Source organism: Dicentrarchus labrax, unplaced genomic scaffold, assembly GCF_905237075.1.
Source record: "Dicentrarchus labrax unplaced genomic scaffold, dlabrax2021, whole genome shotgun sequence".
Classification (NCBI taxonomy): domain Eukaryota; kingdom Metazoa; phylum Chordata; class Actinopteri; family Moronidae; genus Dicentrarchus; species Dicentrarchus labrax.
The window spans coordinates 24,931,741-24,950,530 of NW_026136720.1; the positions used below are offsets into that span (position 1 = coordinate 24,931,741).

Consider the following 18,790-nt stretch of genomic DNA (forward strand, 5'->3'; position numbering starts at 1 on the left):
AGGGAGGCATAAATAAAGAGACTGAGGGGAGGATGGAAGATTTTAGTTAAGTGTTAGAAGTGCTTTCAAGGTCACGTCCACCGTGCTGTCTCTTTCAGCGAGAGAAAGACGAAGAAAAAGGATTCTGTTTGTTGTCTTACTTTGCAGACAGTATATGTTATGAACCAGATCCAAACTCATGATGTCTTGACCATCTGGCATGAGCCCTGACGTGCTGTTCCTAGTAGGATGTTGCAAAATGTGTGAGCTTCCATTGTTGGACTGGCTCTTTAGACTTGGTTAAAGCAGTATTAGGCCTACCCAGTTAGTAAAATAGGGTTTTTCAAGTAGGCCTACTTATTACTGACATTAAAATTAAAGCTAGACTGATAAATTGCCAGATATTAGCTTATTGCAGATATATCACATTGGTGTATATGTCGGCCAAGAAATGCTGAACAAGGTTTAAGGTCATTTAGAAACAGTGTCACTATTACATGCTGTAGTTCATCCACCAGAGAGTAACTGTAAGACTTAGTATGTAATCTAAGGGATCTGTATCAGCATTTTTCATGTTATGTGTTTATGTTGTAAAAGAATACAGCTGAGATATTGTTAATGGATTCTCAAGTACTGATCAGGCTGTGATTGAAATATCAGGCACTTCCACTATATCTCATCACTTACAACCTTTGATTAGGCAGAGGGAACGTTCGGATGGAGAAGCAGGTTGAGAAGATATGACATAGATAAAACAGAAAACCCTGACAGAGTTCCTAGAGGTGGAAATCCAGTAATAGAGGGCACATTTGAAGATACTGATTTTAGACCTTACCGGTTGTGGTTTAAAAGTTAATAAAAAATGCTTTTTTATTATTATGGCTTTGCTTTGCAGAAGCTCAGATCAAGAAGAAAATGTTTTGTGTACAGTTCAACCTTGGTGAACTTTAACATGTGAATTAGGCCGCTGACAGCAACAGCAAGCCATCTTGACAGTGTTGACCTTTCAGGGTACGGAGAGCTAGAGAGTCCAAAATTGTTTTCCTTTTTTTTTGTTGAACCTCCTCTGTCACAGTCAAAACTGTTCCACAAATAAGCAGTGGATTGCAGGCCATTATGAGACAGGAGTCAATGGCACAAATACAACTTTTGAATAAACTATGAGAACTTGTTGTCCCGTTAGCGACTGAGCTAAGCTATAGATAACTGACTGTTAGCGAGCATGTTAGGTCGGAGAGCTTTATTCTCTTGTTTATTTCTCATGGTTGATTCTCACATTAGCTATAGTTTGGTATGTTGAGATAAACCACATTACGTTTGGGTGCAGCTGGATATACTTGGCTGTTTTAGCCTTGTGATAGACTAACAACCTATCAAGGGGTTTATCCCACCTTTTGCCCAGTGTGTGCTGGGACAGGCTCCAGTCCCCGACAACCCATAAACTGGAATAGGAGAAGATCAAAATCAGGATTTGTTGGGAACTGATACTTGACTATAGATTTGTTTGCCTGGCTTTAATCGCATACATAAATATGTGATGTCAGTGTATGTATGATGTACGGTGTAGACTAAAACACAAGTTGAAGATGCTGAAGAGGAACATGGTGATGAAGTTTTGGTGTGTGTAGGCAGCTGCTTTAAGGCTTTTCGCAGCGAACAGCTGGTCTACAGGGCAAACTGGCTTTGGTGTATGTGTGTTTGTGTGTGTCTGTGTGTGTGTGTGTAGGCGAGTGCCTCGGGTTGTAGCTAGCTGTCGGTCAGCAGGGCATGTGGCTCCGATCTGAAATTGCCAACGGTCACTATGGCAACGGGAAGGGAAACAAAAGCTTAGTGCTCCTGGAGTGAGGGAACGATGGAGGAGGCGAAATGAGGCCCAAACCTTTTCTCAGATATTATCCACAGCTCGCTGTTTCTCTCACACCCTGGCTTTCTCACTTTCTCTGATCCCCTCCTGCTAGCTTTGTTTTCTCTGTCCTCCGATTGTCTTTCTCATCTCTGTCACCAGCCTTCCCCTCTCTGTCTCTCTCTGTCTCGCTGTCTGTCTGTCTGTCTGCCTGCCTTGTGAGATAGAGGTGTGAGAAGCAGCTGGGTTCATTGGGGGAAAGGGAGAGAGACGGTAAGAGAGGATAAGAGTGTGAGAGCAAGGAGGTGTGAGAGAGGGAGATGAGAAAAGGGTGCAGGGAAAGAGAGGGTGAGGGGGAAATTAGTGAGAGAAAGAGAAGAAAAAGACAGAGGTGAAAATGTGAATGAGTGACAGAAGTAGAAGTGAGACAGAGCAAGAGGTGAAGAGTGTTAGCTGACTACTTGGGCTATTTCCTAAATTCCTTTGATTTTTTTTTTTCCCTCCGATCTCCAAATCCTCATACTAATCTCAACACGTGTTATGGACACAGATATACGCCTGTTACACTGCAAGTGAGAACTCACATTCAACGTGATTCTTTTACCACGTACAGTGGGGATGCCAAAATCTGTGGTGTTTAAAATCCCATCTTTAGCTGTGTAATACTGTGAAGTGCAGTCTTATGTAGCCTTCATCATGTAGCATCATTTGCAGAATCATTTTTTGTGATGGTGAACCATTCTTTCAATGACATTTCTGCTCTAATAAATAGAGCATCTCAGGAAAGTTAGCTGAATAACAAAGTCCTTCCCAAAACTATTTTCAGAAACATGGTGTGTGTCTCTTTTGTTGTGTTACTGTTTGGTTTACAAATTATTAGACTACAAATCAATTCAAATATCGACATAAAAGTGAATGCAGGATAAGTAAAGCTACTGTAATAAATCTGTGTTAACAATTTGACAAACCAACATATTGTTTTCACTCTATTCTACTGCTTCTCTCAGCTCTGTGGAGCATTTTAGCATCTTCCAGCTCATTGTTTTAGTTTACGGCCCGTAACTGTACTCTTTTCATTCACTCTCGCCGCTCTCATAAGCTTCATTTTCAGCAGCAGCAGGCAGCGGTTCAGTGAAAAAGCTCAGATAAACCCACTGTACACTACACTACCCAACATCAAACAGAAAAACACACAAGGTTAGTGACTATCTGCTGAACATTGTAGAGCATTTGGCTGCTAAAGAGGCGGATATTTTTCTCAGGAGTTGGTCATGTTAATCCATATCTGCTGGAGGTGTAAATAAGCCACTATTTTGTAACACGTCCACCATACCAATTATTCATTATCATCAATATTTTAAAGGTCAGAATACATGTTGTGTTACGATATCCCCTGGTGGCCCAAAAATAAATTAGTGTAAGCTTAAGCACCTACTGCTGAAATCGCTATAATTGACTTTTCTTTGCAATTATGTGTTTGTTTGGGTGCTGCAGGTTCAGGTTTGCCCAAGTGATTCCTTTTAACAGCAACTTCTCTGATGTCTTTGAAACCACTTGGGTTCCTCTCATTGATTCAACCTCTTAGCTTTGAGCTGTTTGGCTGTGGTGTCTCTCTCTTTTCGGTCCCTGTCTATTTAATGCCAGAAACACTCAGCTGTAAGCTGCACGTACATTGTGTATGGTGGCAACAAAATTAACAAAATTAAACACAGTCAAAATTTAGACTGTAAAAATCACATTGATGCAAGTCCTCACATTCAAAAGTTTCAAACTCCAAACCCAATCAGGTCCTTGAGTAGTCAAACAACTCTCTAGTCGGCTTTAACCAACCCCAATACACACACCAGCCGGCCAACTGAAGATTATGCAACACTATATGACAAGAAAAAAAAGACAGCTCCCCAAAAGTCAAAGCCAACATCCTGATGACTGACTGCAGTGTACGTTATAAACCCTGCCCCCTCCGCATGGGCCAACTAAAAAGTAATCTTAAAATTAGTTTTCCCAAGGCACTGTTGTATGTTCAAGGGTATGTATGGACGGGTCCTCATAACTCTGGGATATTTTGGCTTCATTTTTGTACTGTGGGAGGAATTGGGGACATGTCATTGCCCTGTAGTAAGCTATTGTTTACTGCTGTTCATATTGTTATTATTGTACCATTTGTATCTCAGAGGAAATGCTGTGATTGTAAACATTGACACATAAAAAAGAGGGCAGAAAGATGAGGTGCCACAAGGGTCTGATTCATTTCTAGAGCCAGTCAGCCAGGTTCAAATCCACAGTGGCACAAATATGAGAAATGCACTTCAGCCTGCTAGGTGACAAATCTGATGTAAATTAAAATAAGCCTAACAGGTGTTTGACAAATGTACAAATTAATGCAGATATTTAGATGATGAAAAAAAATCCCCCCTCTCCGTAAATAAATAATCTAAAACAATATTAATACATTTTTGTTATAAAATATTTTATTTGTAGTTGAGTGATTTTCAGATACTCAGTGACACTTTACATAACACAGTCTGTACTGTCAGAGGCTGTACTTAAGCACAGTGGTGCTTTCAGCTAGCTAATGCTAATGTCAGCATGCTAATGTTAAGTGCCTGGTAATGAGCAGAAGGACAGGTGTAATTCAGTGTCAGGGTGTTGACATTTAATGGCCACCATCTCCGGTGTATCAGTCCAATGACATTCAAAAATGCCTTTAATATTCACTCAAATTCAAAAGTGGCATATAGTGACCTAGTCTAATGGTGGATAAACACACTATGCAGTGTGTTCTGTGTGAGTCACACTGGAGAGTAGCATGGCCAGTGAGTTTTAGTCATCCAACAACCTGGTTTCAAGGACCCAGAGCAAATAACATGACTCTCACAGTGCTCTTACAGACACCCACGCTCTCTGATCTGTCTGTGTGATGTCCCAGCTATTTTTTTGGGGAGATGAGAACCTCAAAGCTGGATTGACTTGCGAATAGTAGTTGAGAATGAGGTTCAAATGTTAACAATCTATAATAATCAAGCGTGAAACCAATGGACGTGAGGTGTCACTCATAGTGCTGTAATCAAAGTGAGACAACTCTGCAGCTTTACTGAGCCTCTTGGCCCCTTTTAAAACTTTGTTTTGATTTTACGGTTTACCATTTGGGTCAGTCTCTCAATAGTGTACTCTCACCAAACCCTGACTGCGCTAAAAAGCTCTGAAACCCAGTGAACATTACCTGCCCAGCACCAGTGGTAGACAGGCAAAGTTAGCAATTAGTTCTGGAAGAAAGATGCCAAAGGCCCACACATTTATAGCGACATGGCTCTTGTGATACTACACTGGTGTAGCACATGGTGTTTCTGACTAACTTTTGCATTGCATTGCTCCATTGTTTCATATTTTGCAGTTTATGATAAACAGTTATGGCTCTTGTATTCCATTACTGGTGATAAGTGGTAAGTGCAATCCATGCAGCCAGAGACTAGACTGGGCTCATGCTCAATTAAGTTGGTACAGAAATGAAAGAAGCTGGATGTGGAGGAGTTGAGAGACAAGCCTGCACTGATGCAATCAGAAACCTGCATAATGTGCACATTGTTATGTAAGGTTGTTATGTTTAAATCGAAATAAACTACATACCTACATAATGTTAGAATAATGGATGATATAACTAGGTTACCCTGTTCCATGTAAACACAATATCTTAAATGTGATCACAACCAGAATAAGACTTTCTAGAATTAGTTAAAAGCCCAATTCTCGTCTGTGCAGTCCCTGTGCAGGTTGATGTTAAAAGTTAAAACTGTGATCACTGCACACTGCCTTTTCAGTAAACCCTCACTGTTCCACTGGATCTACAGGCACAGCCACAGTCCACTTGAGTCAAATGTGTTTAAATGAATTTTTTGTTTTAAGAGTCTTAATCTCTCCTTGTTTCTTCTCATTTCTCGTGTATTTTATATTTGCGCCTCTTGTGAGCTGTTATGTCTTTTATTTATGATGTCTTATTTATTCTTCTGTACAGCATTTTGGTCAACTTGATTGTTTTAAAGTGCTTAACAAATAAAGTTGGATTGGATTGGATCATTTAGCTCGGGCGCACTGAAACAGCTGTGAACAACTTGAAGTGAAGATTCAGGTGGACTACCACTTTGAGGAGGTTCAGAAGCCATGTTCGATGAAGACAAGTGTGCCACGCAGCTCTACGAGCACGACTTCTTGGGGGAGTTCATTTGCACACTGGGAGTGGTAGGGAATGATTTCTCCTCTTAAATCCAAAGTTGGTTCTGTATTAATTTCTGTACTGAGTCTCCAATGTGACTGTGTTCTGGATGAATTAGCACAATCAGTTCTGTGATAATATCATATTGTTGTAAAACAACAAATACCAACACATTCTGGCCAGTCATGACTATTGTAACAGTAAGATGTCTAGCTGATGGCAGAGCTGTGTGGGAGAACTGATCTAATTAGCACCACTATGTAAGTAGCAGTCAATGTTTGTCAGACTGCTGTAGAATAACATTTTCTTCCAGCTCTGTCAGTCCTTCATGCTGTATGTTACATTATTCAGCTATTTGGTAAAATGTAGGCGTAAGGTGATCAGAAGCAACAGATGTTAAGCTGCACAACATGACACATTCCCACCTCTGGTGTAGTCAGAAAGTTAAAAGACGCAACAGAGTCGAAGCACTTCCTTGTTGCTCGTTTAACATGGAAGGTCAACAGTGGAAGAGAAGAAGTTAGCGTGGGAACTGGATAACTACTAAATTAAACTAGAATGATGGGTTCAAACCTATCTTTCTTTTGTGTTTTGTCTTAAGTGATTCCTGTGTGTCTCTCTTAAATTGTCCGCTAGATTGTGTCCAATAAGAAACTTCACAGACCGTTGATCTTAGCCAATGGGAAGCCAGCAGGCAAAGGATCCATTACGGTAAGAATCAGCACTGTCTTTAAAAGGTTCTCTCTCTCTCTCTCTCTCTCTCTCTCTCTCTCTCTCTCTCTCTCTCTCTCTGTATACAACCTCTCTTTCTTCCTGTCTTTCATGTTGATACACACACACACACACACACACACACACACACACACACACACTCTGGATGCAAATGCAAGCACGCACACACACTCAGAGTGCATACTGCTTTAGGAGGCACAAGCAAAGCCCACACAGACAACATTTACTGTAGATGTTTTCACATCCTTCACCTTTGTCTGCTAACTAATGGGCTGTCAGGCGCACAGATAGTGGGAAATGAAAATCGTGCAATATATGTATTTATTTATAAGAGTTCATTTTCAATCATGGACCTATGGAGTAGCTGCTGCTGAAGAGAAGAATGACAGTGGGTCAGGAACAGCACGGCTTGAATTGTGATTTGAACTAATGCTGATGTGTGCCTGCTGCGCACCCTCTGGTTAAACTACCAGGGTACACACAAAGCGCAGTAATTGCTGGAACTCTTTTAATAAAAATGTTAATTAAACAAAATAAAGACTTGCAATTTGATTTACTATAAACATTTGTAGAATTGTGTGTTGCTGTTTGGCTGAGGAGAGGAGAAATTAGGATAAAACAGGATTCTAGCCCCTTCAAAAGACTTCACAACAAACTGTCTCCATTCTGTGCAGGACTTCTTCGGGAAGTCAGACCCCTACCTGGAGTTTCACAAACAGGGAGAAGACGGCAAATGGATGCTGGTGCACAGGACAGAGGTGAGTCATCGGTGGGGATTAAAAGCACCTACATCTAACTGTCATTATTGTCAACCATGAGCTGTCATTGTCAGCAAAACCAGACCTTACAGAAGGTCATACACTGTAACTGTAACAGTAAGTGTTGGAGGCTGGATGGCACAGATTACAGCCCCACGTTTAGTTAACTCTACTGTGGCTACAGCTGCATTATATACCTGCTGCTGTGTAATTCAACGATTATGTGCCTATTTCTGTGTCTGTGACTTCAGGTCATTAAGAACACTTTAGATCCAGCATGGAAATCCTTCACTGTACCACTAATTTCTCTGTGCAATCGAGATGTGGACAGAAACATCAAGGTTAGTACTTAAGAGTTTCATATATTACAAAACTGGTGTGGTATGAAATTTGTACATTATTAAATGTGAGCAGTGCAGATTGACAGTGGAAAAATGGACAGAAAGTATCATGTTAATGCACTGGTTAAAAGTGTGTCAAAGTCATTTGATCTTGTTGTTTAGTCATAAAATGCTATGTAATAAATGCAAATCCTTAAAAATGTAACCAATTATAAATTCTCATAAAGGTTATCATTTTCGAATAGAGAATGTTTCGGATGATCATACGTGCAAGTGTGACAAGCATGGTGAAGTGTAATGAGAGCAAAAATACCAGACAAATAACCACTTGAGTCTCAGAAAGGAAGCTGCACAAGCTGACCATGACACAGAAAACATGATGGCATGATGTGATGTGTTTTACAAAATAACAGGTCCTGTGTTACGACTACGATAATGATGGAGGCCACGACTTCATAGGAGAGTTTCAAACCACGGTTACCAAGATGAGTGAAGCTCAGAACTCAGTGGAGGTAAAACACATTCTGCATAAGTTTAATAAAGTGTTCGTCAATTCAATTTAGTGTTCATATCAGTATGTAACATTAGGTTCTGAACAATCTTTAATTCAGTTAGGGTTTAAGTACAGATTAGAGCTGAACATTTGTACTTACAGTGTAACCCCAGTGCAAAACGCAGGTATCTCACTGGTTCCCATTAGCCTTAGCTCTGCTTTCATTCACATAGCAGGCTTAATATTTGCATTAAGATGATTATACACTAATGAAAACCTACCTGTGAATATTATATCCCATTTCTGCCAGCAAATCCTCCAAAATGTTACACACTGGACCTTTAATATGCAAGCAATATATATTAACATGCTTCTTAGACCCTTAGTGGGGTCAGTATGCTGTTAGCATGATAACATTATTCCGTATACTAAGTCTAATGAGACATAATATAGCCCCTACAGTAACCAGTGGAAGATGAGGCAGTCTGACAGCTCAGTGGATTGACTCAGCACCTGCCAAATACAGGTTAAGAGCAGGTTTTTTTCAGCTCACATGCCACCATGGCTGCTTTTTTTCTTGTAGTGATAAATAAAATCATTCTCAAGAATAGGGATTATGGATACATGATATATTCCATATTTCTACTGTGTTTACAATTTTAAAGTCTAGACAAAAAGAGTGGCTTGGAGAAATGTTCAGTGACCTGCCACAGTAAAATCTTCATTTCAGACCCTGGTAGACTGTTGAATTGAGATGTCTTGAAACAAAACATAAACCAATCTGATTTTGGTAGTTTATCCACTCAACATTTTCCTTTCCATGTGTGTAATGGGAATTACAGCCTCACTGGGCTGCTAATGTGGTTAAAGACTTTTATTCTTTTTTCCCCTTAACTGCAACAAATACTGGCTTACCTGAATGTTACCAGAGGTTATGAGGGATATGTTTTTGTTAAAGTAAGTGTTAAATTTGAGGGGTACACCTACCACTTCCGGGAACTCTCTTGTCGCGATTTCTCTTAGCGGCAATGGCGCCGCACTGCTGTGTTCCCCAGTGCACTTCGTCACACAGGAAAAAATCCAACAGAGGGCAAACATTTCACCGTTTTCCAGAGGATAAGGGACTACGTTGAGAGTGGATAAAAAATATCAGAAGGGATCCTGGTCGTAATTTTAAGGTAAGTTTTCAGATAGCTGGTGCTTTGATATTGTATCGCTAACCAGGCTAGCTAGAACTAGCAAGTTCAAGTTTTAGTAGATAGATTAAGGCAGAGAGCCAGGTTGTTGACATTTACCGCCTAGTCCAAAATTAGTAGTATGTTATTTAAATCTAAGCATGCCGCCGGACCCCCTAGAGGGGTTATATCCTTCTCACCTTTTTCACCCCTGACCCGTTTTCATGCCTGCACCATAGAAGCACGCCTCAGTGTCATCCAGAACTGTGCTGAATGAGCATGGCTGTGATGGTAGAGGAAACGGGGGATCATCACCAGCCCTGGTAGACTGTGCTGTGTGGTAGGTAAGCACAGATCCCTTTGGAAGGTCTCCAAAGTCGGTGGGGACAAGAGCAGCAGACTGCTTTCTGTTCTCCTCCAGCAGCTTGAACATCTGACTCTTGCTCTGTATTGCACTCAGGTTTCAGTGTAGGCTCTCTGCAAAGGCAGATGATGGAACACAGGGCAGTACAGATTCGACATCACCCCTTCAGAAGAGCGTTGCCTCTTTGGCGGGGGTGCGTTGGTCACTGGTGGTTTCAGCTTCGAAAACACTTACAGAGCTCACCATTCTTGGACTGACACCCAGGGCCCTTGATGGAATGTGCCAGGCTTCAGGCAATGACGTCTTGCTAGTCATTGGGGGGGCAGACGTGTAGCCCATCTTGACAAAGTGAGCCAGAGTATAGAGCAGCCCGATGAGATGGTTGCACTGTCTCAAGCCAACTTTGCAGTTGCACTGTGTCTCCCTTATGTATGGCTGCTCAAGTGACAGCTCCACCTGAAAAGATAATCAAAGTTTACACACTTGACACTTCAGAGTTGCTAATAACAAATACATAACATATGGATTAATAAATATATATACATACACTGAGTGTGCAGTGAATTAGGTACATCTGGCATTTTAATGTTCTGCCATGAAAATCTTATAGGTTGTTTTACAATGTCATTTTGCGGACATAACTTGAAATATACCTAATATCTTGGACACTCATTGTACAAAAAAGTCAGGGTTGTGGAATAGCTCATAGTATGGATTTTAGACGTAGTTACTTGTGTTATTTTAAGTAATGACATTCCATTGTATGTCATGTCAATTTTAAACAGACACATGATTTGTATACCTAAAGCTAAATACATTTTGAAGAACCTTCCTCGACCCTGGATACACTGCCCAAGAACTGAGCAACTCTTATCTTAACATGAATGTTACTTACCTTACCTTATCACTTACCTGATAGTTATACTATCATTATACTATCCTTAAGCACAAACATGCACCTAGCCCTGTCTTGCTCTGCTAATTTGAAACAACATAATATTTTAGAAAATATCAATGAGGCGTATGTGATATCACATCAGTTACAGGTAACTTAGGTCTATTTTGTTCTTCTGAACAGGCTTAAAGTTGTTGTGTCATAACTTCACAGTTTCGACTTTAAGCCTTTTCAGAAGAACAAAATAAACCTAAGTTAAATCAGGCAAAATGAACCTATTTAGTATACAGGTAACATGTTAATGAGATAAAATGTTATTTTCAGTCAGACAGGGATAGGTACATTGTTGATATGAACAACAATGCAGTCCGTAGTTTTGTGAAACACCAAAATGCTTTTTTTTAAAACTGTTATAACAGAAAGGCACAAAAATAATTGGGAAAGACAGAGGAATACCAGGAATTGAGGTTGTGAAATGGTGAAAATAGAATTCTTCATGTTCAGAGACTTTTATTTTGAAACCATAACTCTTATTTTGAAAGTAGAGAGCGGTCGTTTTCCCTCTTTTCGCGCATTTCTTTTATGCCGTTATTGGTGCAGAAGTCACTGACGATGTAAGTTATACTTAATGCTACTGTGAGATTAATGTGGTGATATATCGTAGTTCTCACTCCAGATTTCTGTTCAGTGTGTTTGATGAACTCCTGCAATATCAGTGAGGAGTTGTTCCAGCAACTAGTCTGTTACAGTATTAGCTGTGTGTTGAGCTAACTGGCCAGCTAAGCTAGCTTGGCTGTCTTGTGGAAGTGTAACATGGCTTCGTTGTCACTTTAGAAATGTAGTGGTTCACTGTTAGTGTTTATGACTTACATATATATATACAGGTATGCATTTATAGTAATTAAGCGCATATATTAATGTTATCAGTAATAACTCAATTCTGTTTCTGTGTTTATTTCAGAAACTGATCTGTCATGCACCATCATACTGCATCGTTTATAATATACTCATTCTGGCAGTAAAGACTATGAACGAACTGGTGACTGCGTGTGCTCTGACCGGAGCCCTGTAGTGGCTGATTTCCACACACACCAGTTTCAGGGTTCAATAACCAACATAGAAAGTTGAGTGTTCAATTAAGAAAGAGGAACAGGTGAAGAAAGAGAGAGAGAGATTTTATCAGAAGGAGGAAGAGATATGCAGAGTCGTCATACTCGAACACACACAGTCACACACATTGAGTTGTTATTATTATCTGGGGCGTTTTTGTCCAAGAAATGTAACTGCCCTGTTGATACATCTTATGGCCATTCAGACTGGGTCACTGTTACTGTAACACACACACACACACACACACACACACACACACACACACACACCAAGAAAAATGCAAAGACACTTTCAGTGCATGTACAATGAGAGCACACACACTCTGTGCCAGCTATACATATGCACACACACAGTGTACCTTTTTTTCCCGCTTCTCTATCTCTCCAACAATTTTGCAGCTTTGTGAGCTAGAACCAGGCTCCAGATGTAGCAGCTACAGATAATGTAGTTTGTTACGTGCATGATTTTGTGGCATTTCCCTTAAAGTGTGTTCTGAGATTGGACACCTTTGCGCATCTTTGTATTTTAATAGGAGTCAATACATTTGTGCTCTAAGAATGTAATGGTGTAAAAATGTTTTTCCCAAATGGTGGAATTCTCAGCTAAAGACATAACATTGTCTGTGGAAAAAATGAATGCTACATTTCCTTCCAGAACCCTGGCCATCTGTTTTAACCCCGACACGTCGCTGCTGTACTGGAAAACATAGCTCCACAGGAGTGTCCTTTGTAGCATTTTGTACATTGGAAAAGAACCTCTCTTGTGATTGTGTGGAGTATATTTCTGGCTCAAGGTCTTGGTCAAGTACAAGAGAGTTGTTGTGCAGAGGTGACTTTACTCGTGATCTTGTACAGGAATGCTGCCAGCATAAGAGGTTGTGTTGTGAATGTCTCCTGGGGGCAGATAGCCGCTAGATCTTCTGTTAAATTCAGGGCACACACGCACAGACAGACAATGACAAGCTTCATTGTTATTTTCACCTTATTGATGGAAATTAGGCTTTAAAGCAAAGAGCAAAGTGCTGTTGCCATAGTGACGCTTTGTGCTGTTGATGACAATGTTCGCACCATGATGAATAAGTGAGGAAGAAAAATATGTACAAGAGCGTTAAAAAGAGCATTAATGGTTTGTCTGTATGTATGAATGTAGTTTTTTGTCAGTGAAGAGATTTGATCCTCTCTGCATTGACCAAACATTCACAGTTAAATATTTATTCTTTTATTTTTGGTCACTCAAATTAGTGACCAAACTTTTTCTGGGACCTGTAGCTTTGGCCTCAGCTATTAAGACCATGTTCCATGTTTCTTGTTTTAAAGTGAGTCACATAGAAACATTAAAAAGTCACCTATGGGGCGCACTGATAGCTCACCTGGTCGAGCTGGTGCCCCATGCCGTGGGTTCGACTCCGACCTACGGGCCTTTTGCTGCGTGTCCTCCCCCACAAAAAGGTACCTACTACCAACGGCTTATGCTGAATGAAATCTGCTCCTGACAGATGTTATTTCAGCTGTCAAAATGGTCCCTCACCCTCTAGAAATAAGAAGCTTCTTGTCATGGCCCCTGTATGTCCTAAATTCATTTACTCCATGTCCTGCAGGATTAAATACACCTAGTGACACAAAGTGAAAATATGATTTTAGCGTAGAGTTTCACTTTTGGTTGTGTAGAGAATCACGTGGCCAGTGCTGCGGGTTACACACTGAAGCTATCAAGGCCATACCCTTTCACTGACAGTGCAACCCCCCTCAGCCAAAGAGTCTTTTTGGGCATTGGTTGTTTTGCTAGCTGGAAAAACTGCTTCAACCACGAGGCCAGCATACTGTTTCTGTCTACCTCTTAATTAACTGACCGAATGTCTCAAACATTATTTGAATTTAGAGCAGTAAACTGTTAATTGCATATGTAACATGCTAGAGTGGAAAGCTTGACTGGCATTGCAGCCGGAACCGAGTGGGGCGGGGTTTAGCGATGGTCATTTGCAGCCACATGTCAACTGAAGATGTGTCTGTACGGGGCATAAAATCAAAAAGCCTTGCCCTCTACATGCTGTATTGTAGGTCCCATGTCATTGCTGAATAGCTGATGTAGTAGAATGTAATTCCTCTCGTCTGTGCTCTGGTCAGTTCTTGATGACCAGGTAAAATCAGAATGGGGAGTTTTTACTTGTCCAGCAGTGATGTGCTTTGAAGTTTACGGGCATTAGGACTCTCTACATCCAGCGTCTCTGTTGTAGATGACTGAGGTGAATGAAAAACACTCACGTCATCAGCCAGCAGTCGAGTGTTTCAGTAAAAGGTTGGACAGTGTTGGGCAGCTCTTAGCCGTGGAAATATTTCACTGCTGAGTGTAAATCAGGACGTACCGTGTTAAAATAGAAATATCACAGTTCTTAGAGGTTATTGACTGATTTCCTCTCTCGGATTCTTGCTTGTTTGTAATGAGCAGACTCTCAGTGCAGTGTGAACATTTGCCTGTTCTAGTAGTGGTGAGATGAGCAAATTTAAGGCGAAATGGGAACTCCTAAATCCTCGCTGCTCCATCCTAATCTTTTGCCTTTTGTCACAGACCTGCATCTGTCACTGATGCGCACACACACAAACACACACACACACACACATACATAATGCTGTCTTAACACACATATACTTCTTGTCTCATGCTTACAAACCCATTTACATACACACACGTGAGCACAAACATATAATATCCTCGGTCACACACGATTTACATACAAACTGCCAAAGCATGGCTTTGGGACACACACAAACACAAATCCAAACACAGTATCTTTGTCAAACAGACATTTTATCAAACATACTTCTGCACTCTGAACAAGGCTTTATACTGTAGGTGTGCAGACACACACATGCAATATATTCAAAACATGCACCTTCCCTGCTTACGCACATTGACTGATTTAGGCAAGCACATATAATCTCACGCAGGCGCTCAATCACCGATGACATCTTCTCCTCACGTACACACTGCCACACAGATTTTACATATGCACACATAGAGCGAAAGCTGTGGTGCACAAATACACACCCGCACACACACGCATGCAGAAAGAGCTGTTCTGCGGTGTTCAATCAGACTTAGAATGGCTCTAATCCTAATCATCCAGAAAGGGAAAGTCTCTCCTCGGGGCTGTGGGAGCTGGAGGCGAGAGCAGCGTTTCTCTGTTACACACTCCAACACAAAGAGACAGCCTGCTACTGCTGATGGGCTGTTTGTGAAAGACTCATTTCAACTGAATTGTGCTATTATTCATATCTTATGTTTGATATCATTCAGAGCTGTGTAGAGCGTAGTGCTCGTGTCCCTGTGGATTCATGGAGAAAACAAACTTTTCATGAATGAGAGCACAGACAAGCATCTTCACAGCTCAAGATGTTGATACAGACAATATCAGTGAAGACACATAGCTGTTTTTTCAGGGTTTTTTTTTTTTGGTTTATTGCCAAAGCCTGAGACTATATGATTGTGCTACAATGTTAAAATTACACTAATGTAATGTTTTATGTCTTTCAGAGTTTCGGGGGACCTTTATTCAAATGAAGTATTTTCTGATTTGGTTATTTCCTCACAACATATTTATTATAAAATCAGTGATTATGACTATTGCAGGGTTCCAGAGTGCGACCAATTTGGTCGCACATGCGACCAAAATTTTTAAGAGTGCGACTAATAATTTTCTAGGTCGCACTGGTGCACCTGACGCTGCCCGGGTGAAAACATACATTTATTTCGCAAGCGCATCATCTCTCTGTGACCGAACTCAAACACTCATGGTAAGATCATATCGTGTTCTAAACCAATAAGAGACAGAGCTCGGGCGGGTCTTTGCCTCTGATTGGCTGTGGTCCTGTTCACCGCGCTAAGTCGCGTGTGTTTAAAAATTGCCGAGCCCCGGTCCTTCGGCGACAGCATCAGACTCGGAACCAGAGGGGGAGACAACCGAGTCTGGGATAGAGCCCGGCTCGGAGACCCAAATTAAAAAGGCCAAAATATATTCCTTCAGGCAGGACTGGCTGAAACAATTTCCCTGGCTGAGGTACAACAAAGGACGTAACGCAATGCACTGCATGTACTGTCAGGAGTGCGGTCAGAATATGGCCGGAAAAAGTGCGTTCGTGAGCGGGTCAACAACGTTTCGTATTGAAACTTTAAAAAAACATAACATGTCTAAAAAATACACGAAATGCCGTGACAAGTGTGTGTAGAGAAAGTGGCCCCTCTCCCAGCTGCATTTCAGCGGCAGGTAGTAGTAATCAGGTCCTCTTTTATTTGGAAATGTTTTATTTTGCTTAGTGTTTTAGTTTGAAATGTTCAATTTCAGCTCAGTGAAGCACTTTAAACACTTTATTTTTCTTTTTATATATAATTGTGCTTCAAATAAAGACAAGCATTTCTCTACACTTTATTCTTGTTTAAAAATCATTCACATTATATAAAAGTTATGGAGAGCGATAAAAGATGACCTTATGGCGTTAAAGGCGAAGCAATGAAAAATTTGGGTGCACCTACATTTTGGGCTGGTGCACCTAAAAAAAAAAAAAGTTAGGCGCACCAGTGCAACCAATGCAAAAGTTAGTCTGGAGCCCTGCTATTGAATACATCTACTGATTCTCAAATGAAAATCGGTATTCAAAAATGGCCGAGTCTAAAATAATTAAAGGGGCAGTCTTCCAGTTTTACACATGAAGTTCAGTTTACTACTCATGGTACGTGCTACTAAAATCTATAATATCTTCTGTAGCATCCAGAGTTTGAAATTATGTCATGATGGTTATATTGGTTTAAGATTGAGACTTTTCAATGTAAAGCCTGCATTAGAAACTTGAGGGGTGTTTTGAAAGACAGACTATTTAGAGGGCAGGGAGGGTCTAATAAAGATGCTAGTGAAATGCATTATGGGAATTGTAGGATCCATTGCTTTTGGAGATTGCCCCATACAAGGAAGTACATTTCTGTAGTGTTGTTTTTGTTTTATCAGTGCTAAGTTACTGTAAATGAAACTTATTTCCTGCAGATGTTTCACATTAAAAGCGTACAATGTAAGTGTGTGCTTTTTGAGCTACAATAGGGCTTTAAATGTAGCATCTGTGCAGGAAATGTTGAATTACATTAATATTTAACACCAATGAAAAAAACAGCAAAATTGAATCAACTCTAATGAATTAGTGAGTGAGAGCAGGCATTGCTGCGTTGCAACAGCGTTTTGGTGATGTGTTCTCTCCCTTGTCAGGACGCACAAATCTCATACAGCACCACTTTGAGACTCACCCAGGCATGACGGTGCGTTCACGGCCCTATTGGTTACCTGAACACACAAGAAAAGTAGTTCAGAAGGAACTGAAAGCCATGCTGGAGATGGGAGTAATAGAAGAGTCCAACAGTGCCTGGTGTAGCCCTATTGTTCTGGTGCTTAAAAAGGATGGGTCTATTCGGTTCTGTGTGCACTATCGCAAGGTGAATGACGTGTCACAGTTTGCCTACCCGAACCCAAGCATTTATTAAAGAGATATAATAAAAGCAAACAGAGGAAAATAGACTATATACAATCTAACTAAAAGGAAATAAGCTACAGGAAAAGGTGTGTGTCTGTTTGTGTGTGTGTGCGCGCATTGGGGGTTGCGCGCCAGGAAAGGTGTGTGTCCTTTGTCCTCTGACCAGATGTTTCATTGTATGAAACGCTTGTTGGTGAGAGACAAAAAGCATGGAGGAGCGGGAGGGTTGGAGTTCCCTCTTCTTGTGTATGTGCTGAGGTTTAGGCTGAATATGTGTGTGTCTGATCCTAGACTAATGGTGCCGTTAAAAGGGAGTTAGTTGCATGCAAAGACGGTGTCTGTGTGAAGCATAACATCAAACTATCATCACCTTAGCACTGTCTGAAAGACTACAGTTACTACAGTAACCTGCGTTAATCATTTCAACAACATAACCTGAATAAAACACATCAGTACAGTAACATTAACAGTAATTAAACAGTCCTTGCTTTGCGTTAACTCTTAAGTTACCTAAAACTGTCTATGTCCAGTAGGTTACCAACAGTCCAAAGGAGAGAGGAAGGAGAGTTGGCGGTGCGTGGATCAGCTGGCGGTCCTTTGAGCCAGGCTGAAAAGAGTTGTGGTTCTGAAGTCCAAATGTCTCTGCTGTGCGATGTCCGCTGGTGTAGATTGCAAGAGGAAAGACGTTCCAGTCATTGCTCTGCAGAGGTAATGTCTTGGCATTAACTGCGTTACTTCGTTAAAGTCAGCTGGCAGACTTTTTGTTTAAAGCTGCAGATGCTTGTTGAATCCCGTTAGTGGTGCACTAACCAGGGATCGCAGGAAAAGGTAGGCTCTTGTGCCGTACTTTACTCCTTAGTTTCATTTCAACTTTGTTCTGTTGAATGGCGTCCAAGATTGACTGTAGGGAAATGTTGCACGGAAAAATACTCGAAAGGACAAGGCAGCAGGAAAAGAGTCAAGCTTTTATAATTCAAAGTCAATGTAGATCACAATGCAGGTACCTGTCTCCTTGTTTCATAGTACAATTGACGATGCCGTCAAGTTAAAGAAAGCAGGTAGGGGGTACATGGCAAAAAACATCCATGTAAGGCATTAGACTTTCTAGGCACCACCATAGATAACGTCCTGATGCAAGCTATTCTGCCTCTCGAAAAAATGTAATTGCATCAGAGAGGTTATAAAAAAAGCGTCAGAGGCAGTAGTTATTTTAAAAAGAGAATTGCTTGGGGATCTTAATTTCGATATGCATGTTATTCCCAAGGGACACTGCTTTATATCCAGGCTTCTGCACCTCTCCAGATCTGTAGAGAAACTTCATGATATGGTGAGCTTGGATGAGGGCTGCAGATCTAAGCTCCAGTTCTGGTCTCCTCTGTG

General features: G+C 40.9%; 1 protein-coding gene across 1 annotated transcript; it reads left to right on the forward strand.

The window, feature by feature from the left end:
• Nucleotides 1-5,835: 5,835 nt before the first annotated feature.
• Nucleotides 5,836-10,050, forward strand: LOC127352977 (copine-2-like). The gene is made up of 7 exons (XM_051381894.1): nt 5,836-6,058; nt 6,669-6,743; nt 7,439-7,522; nt 7,774-7,863; nt 8,277-8,375; nt 9,380-9,534; nt 9,771-10,050. Exons 1-6 carry the CDS (start codon nt 5,981-5,983, stop codon nt 9,497-9,499), a joined length of 546 nt encoding a protein of 181 aa, XP_051237854.1. The 5' UTR covers nt 5,836-5,980; the 3' UTR covers nt 9,500-9,534; nt 9,771-10,050.
• The last annotated feature ends 8,740 nt before the right edge of the window (nt 10,051-18,790 follow it).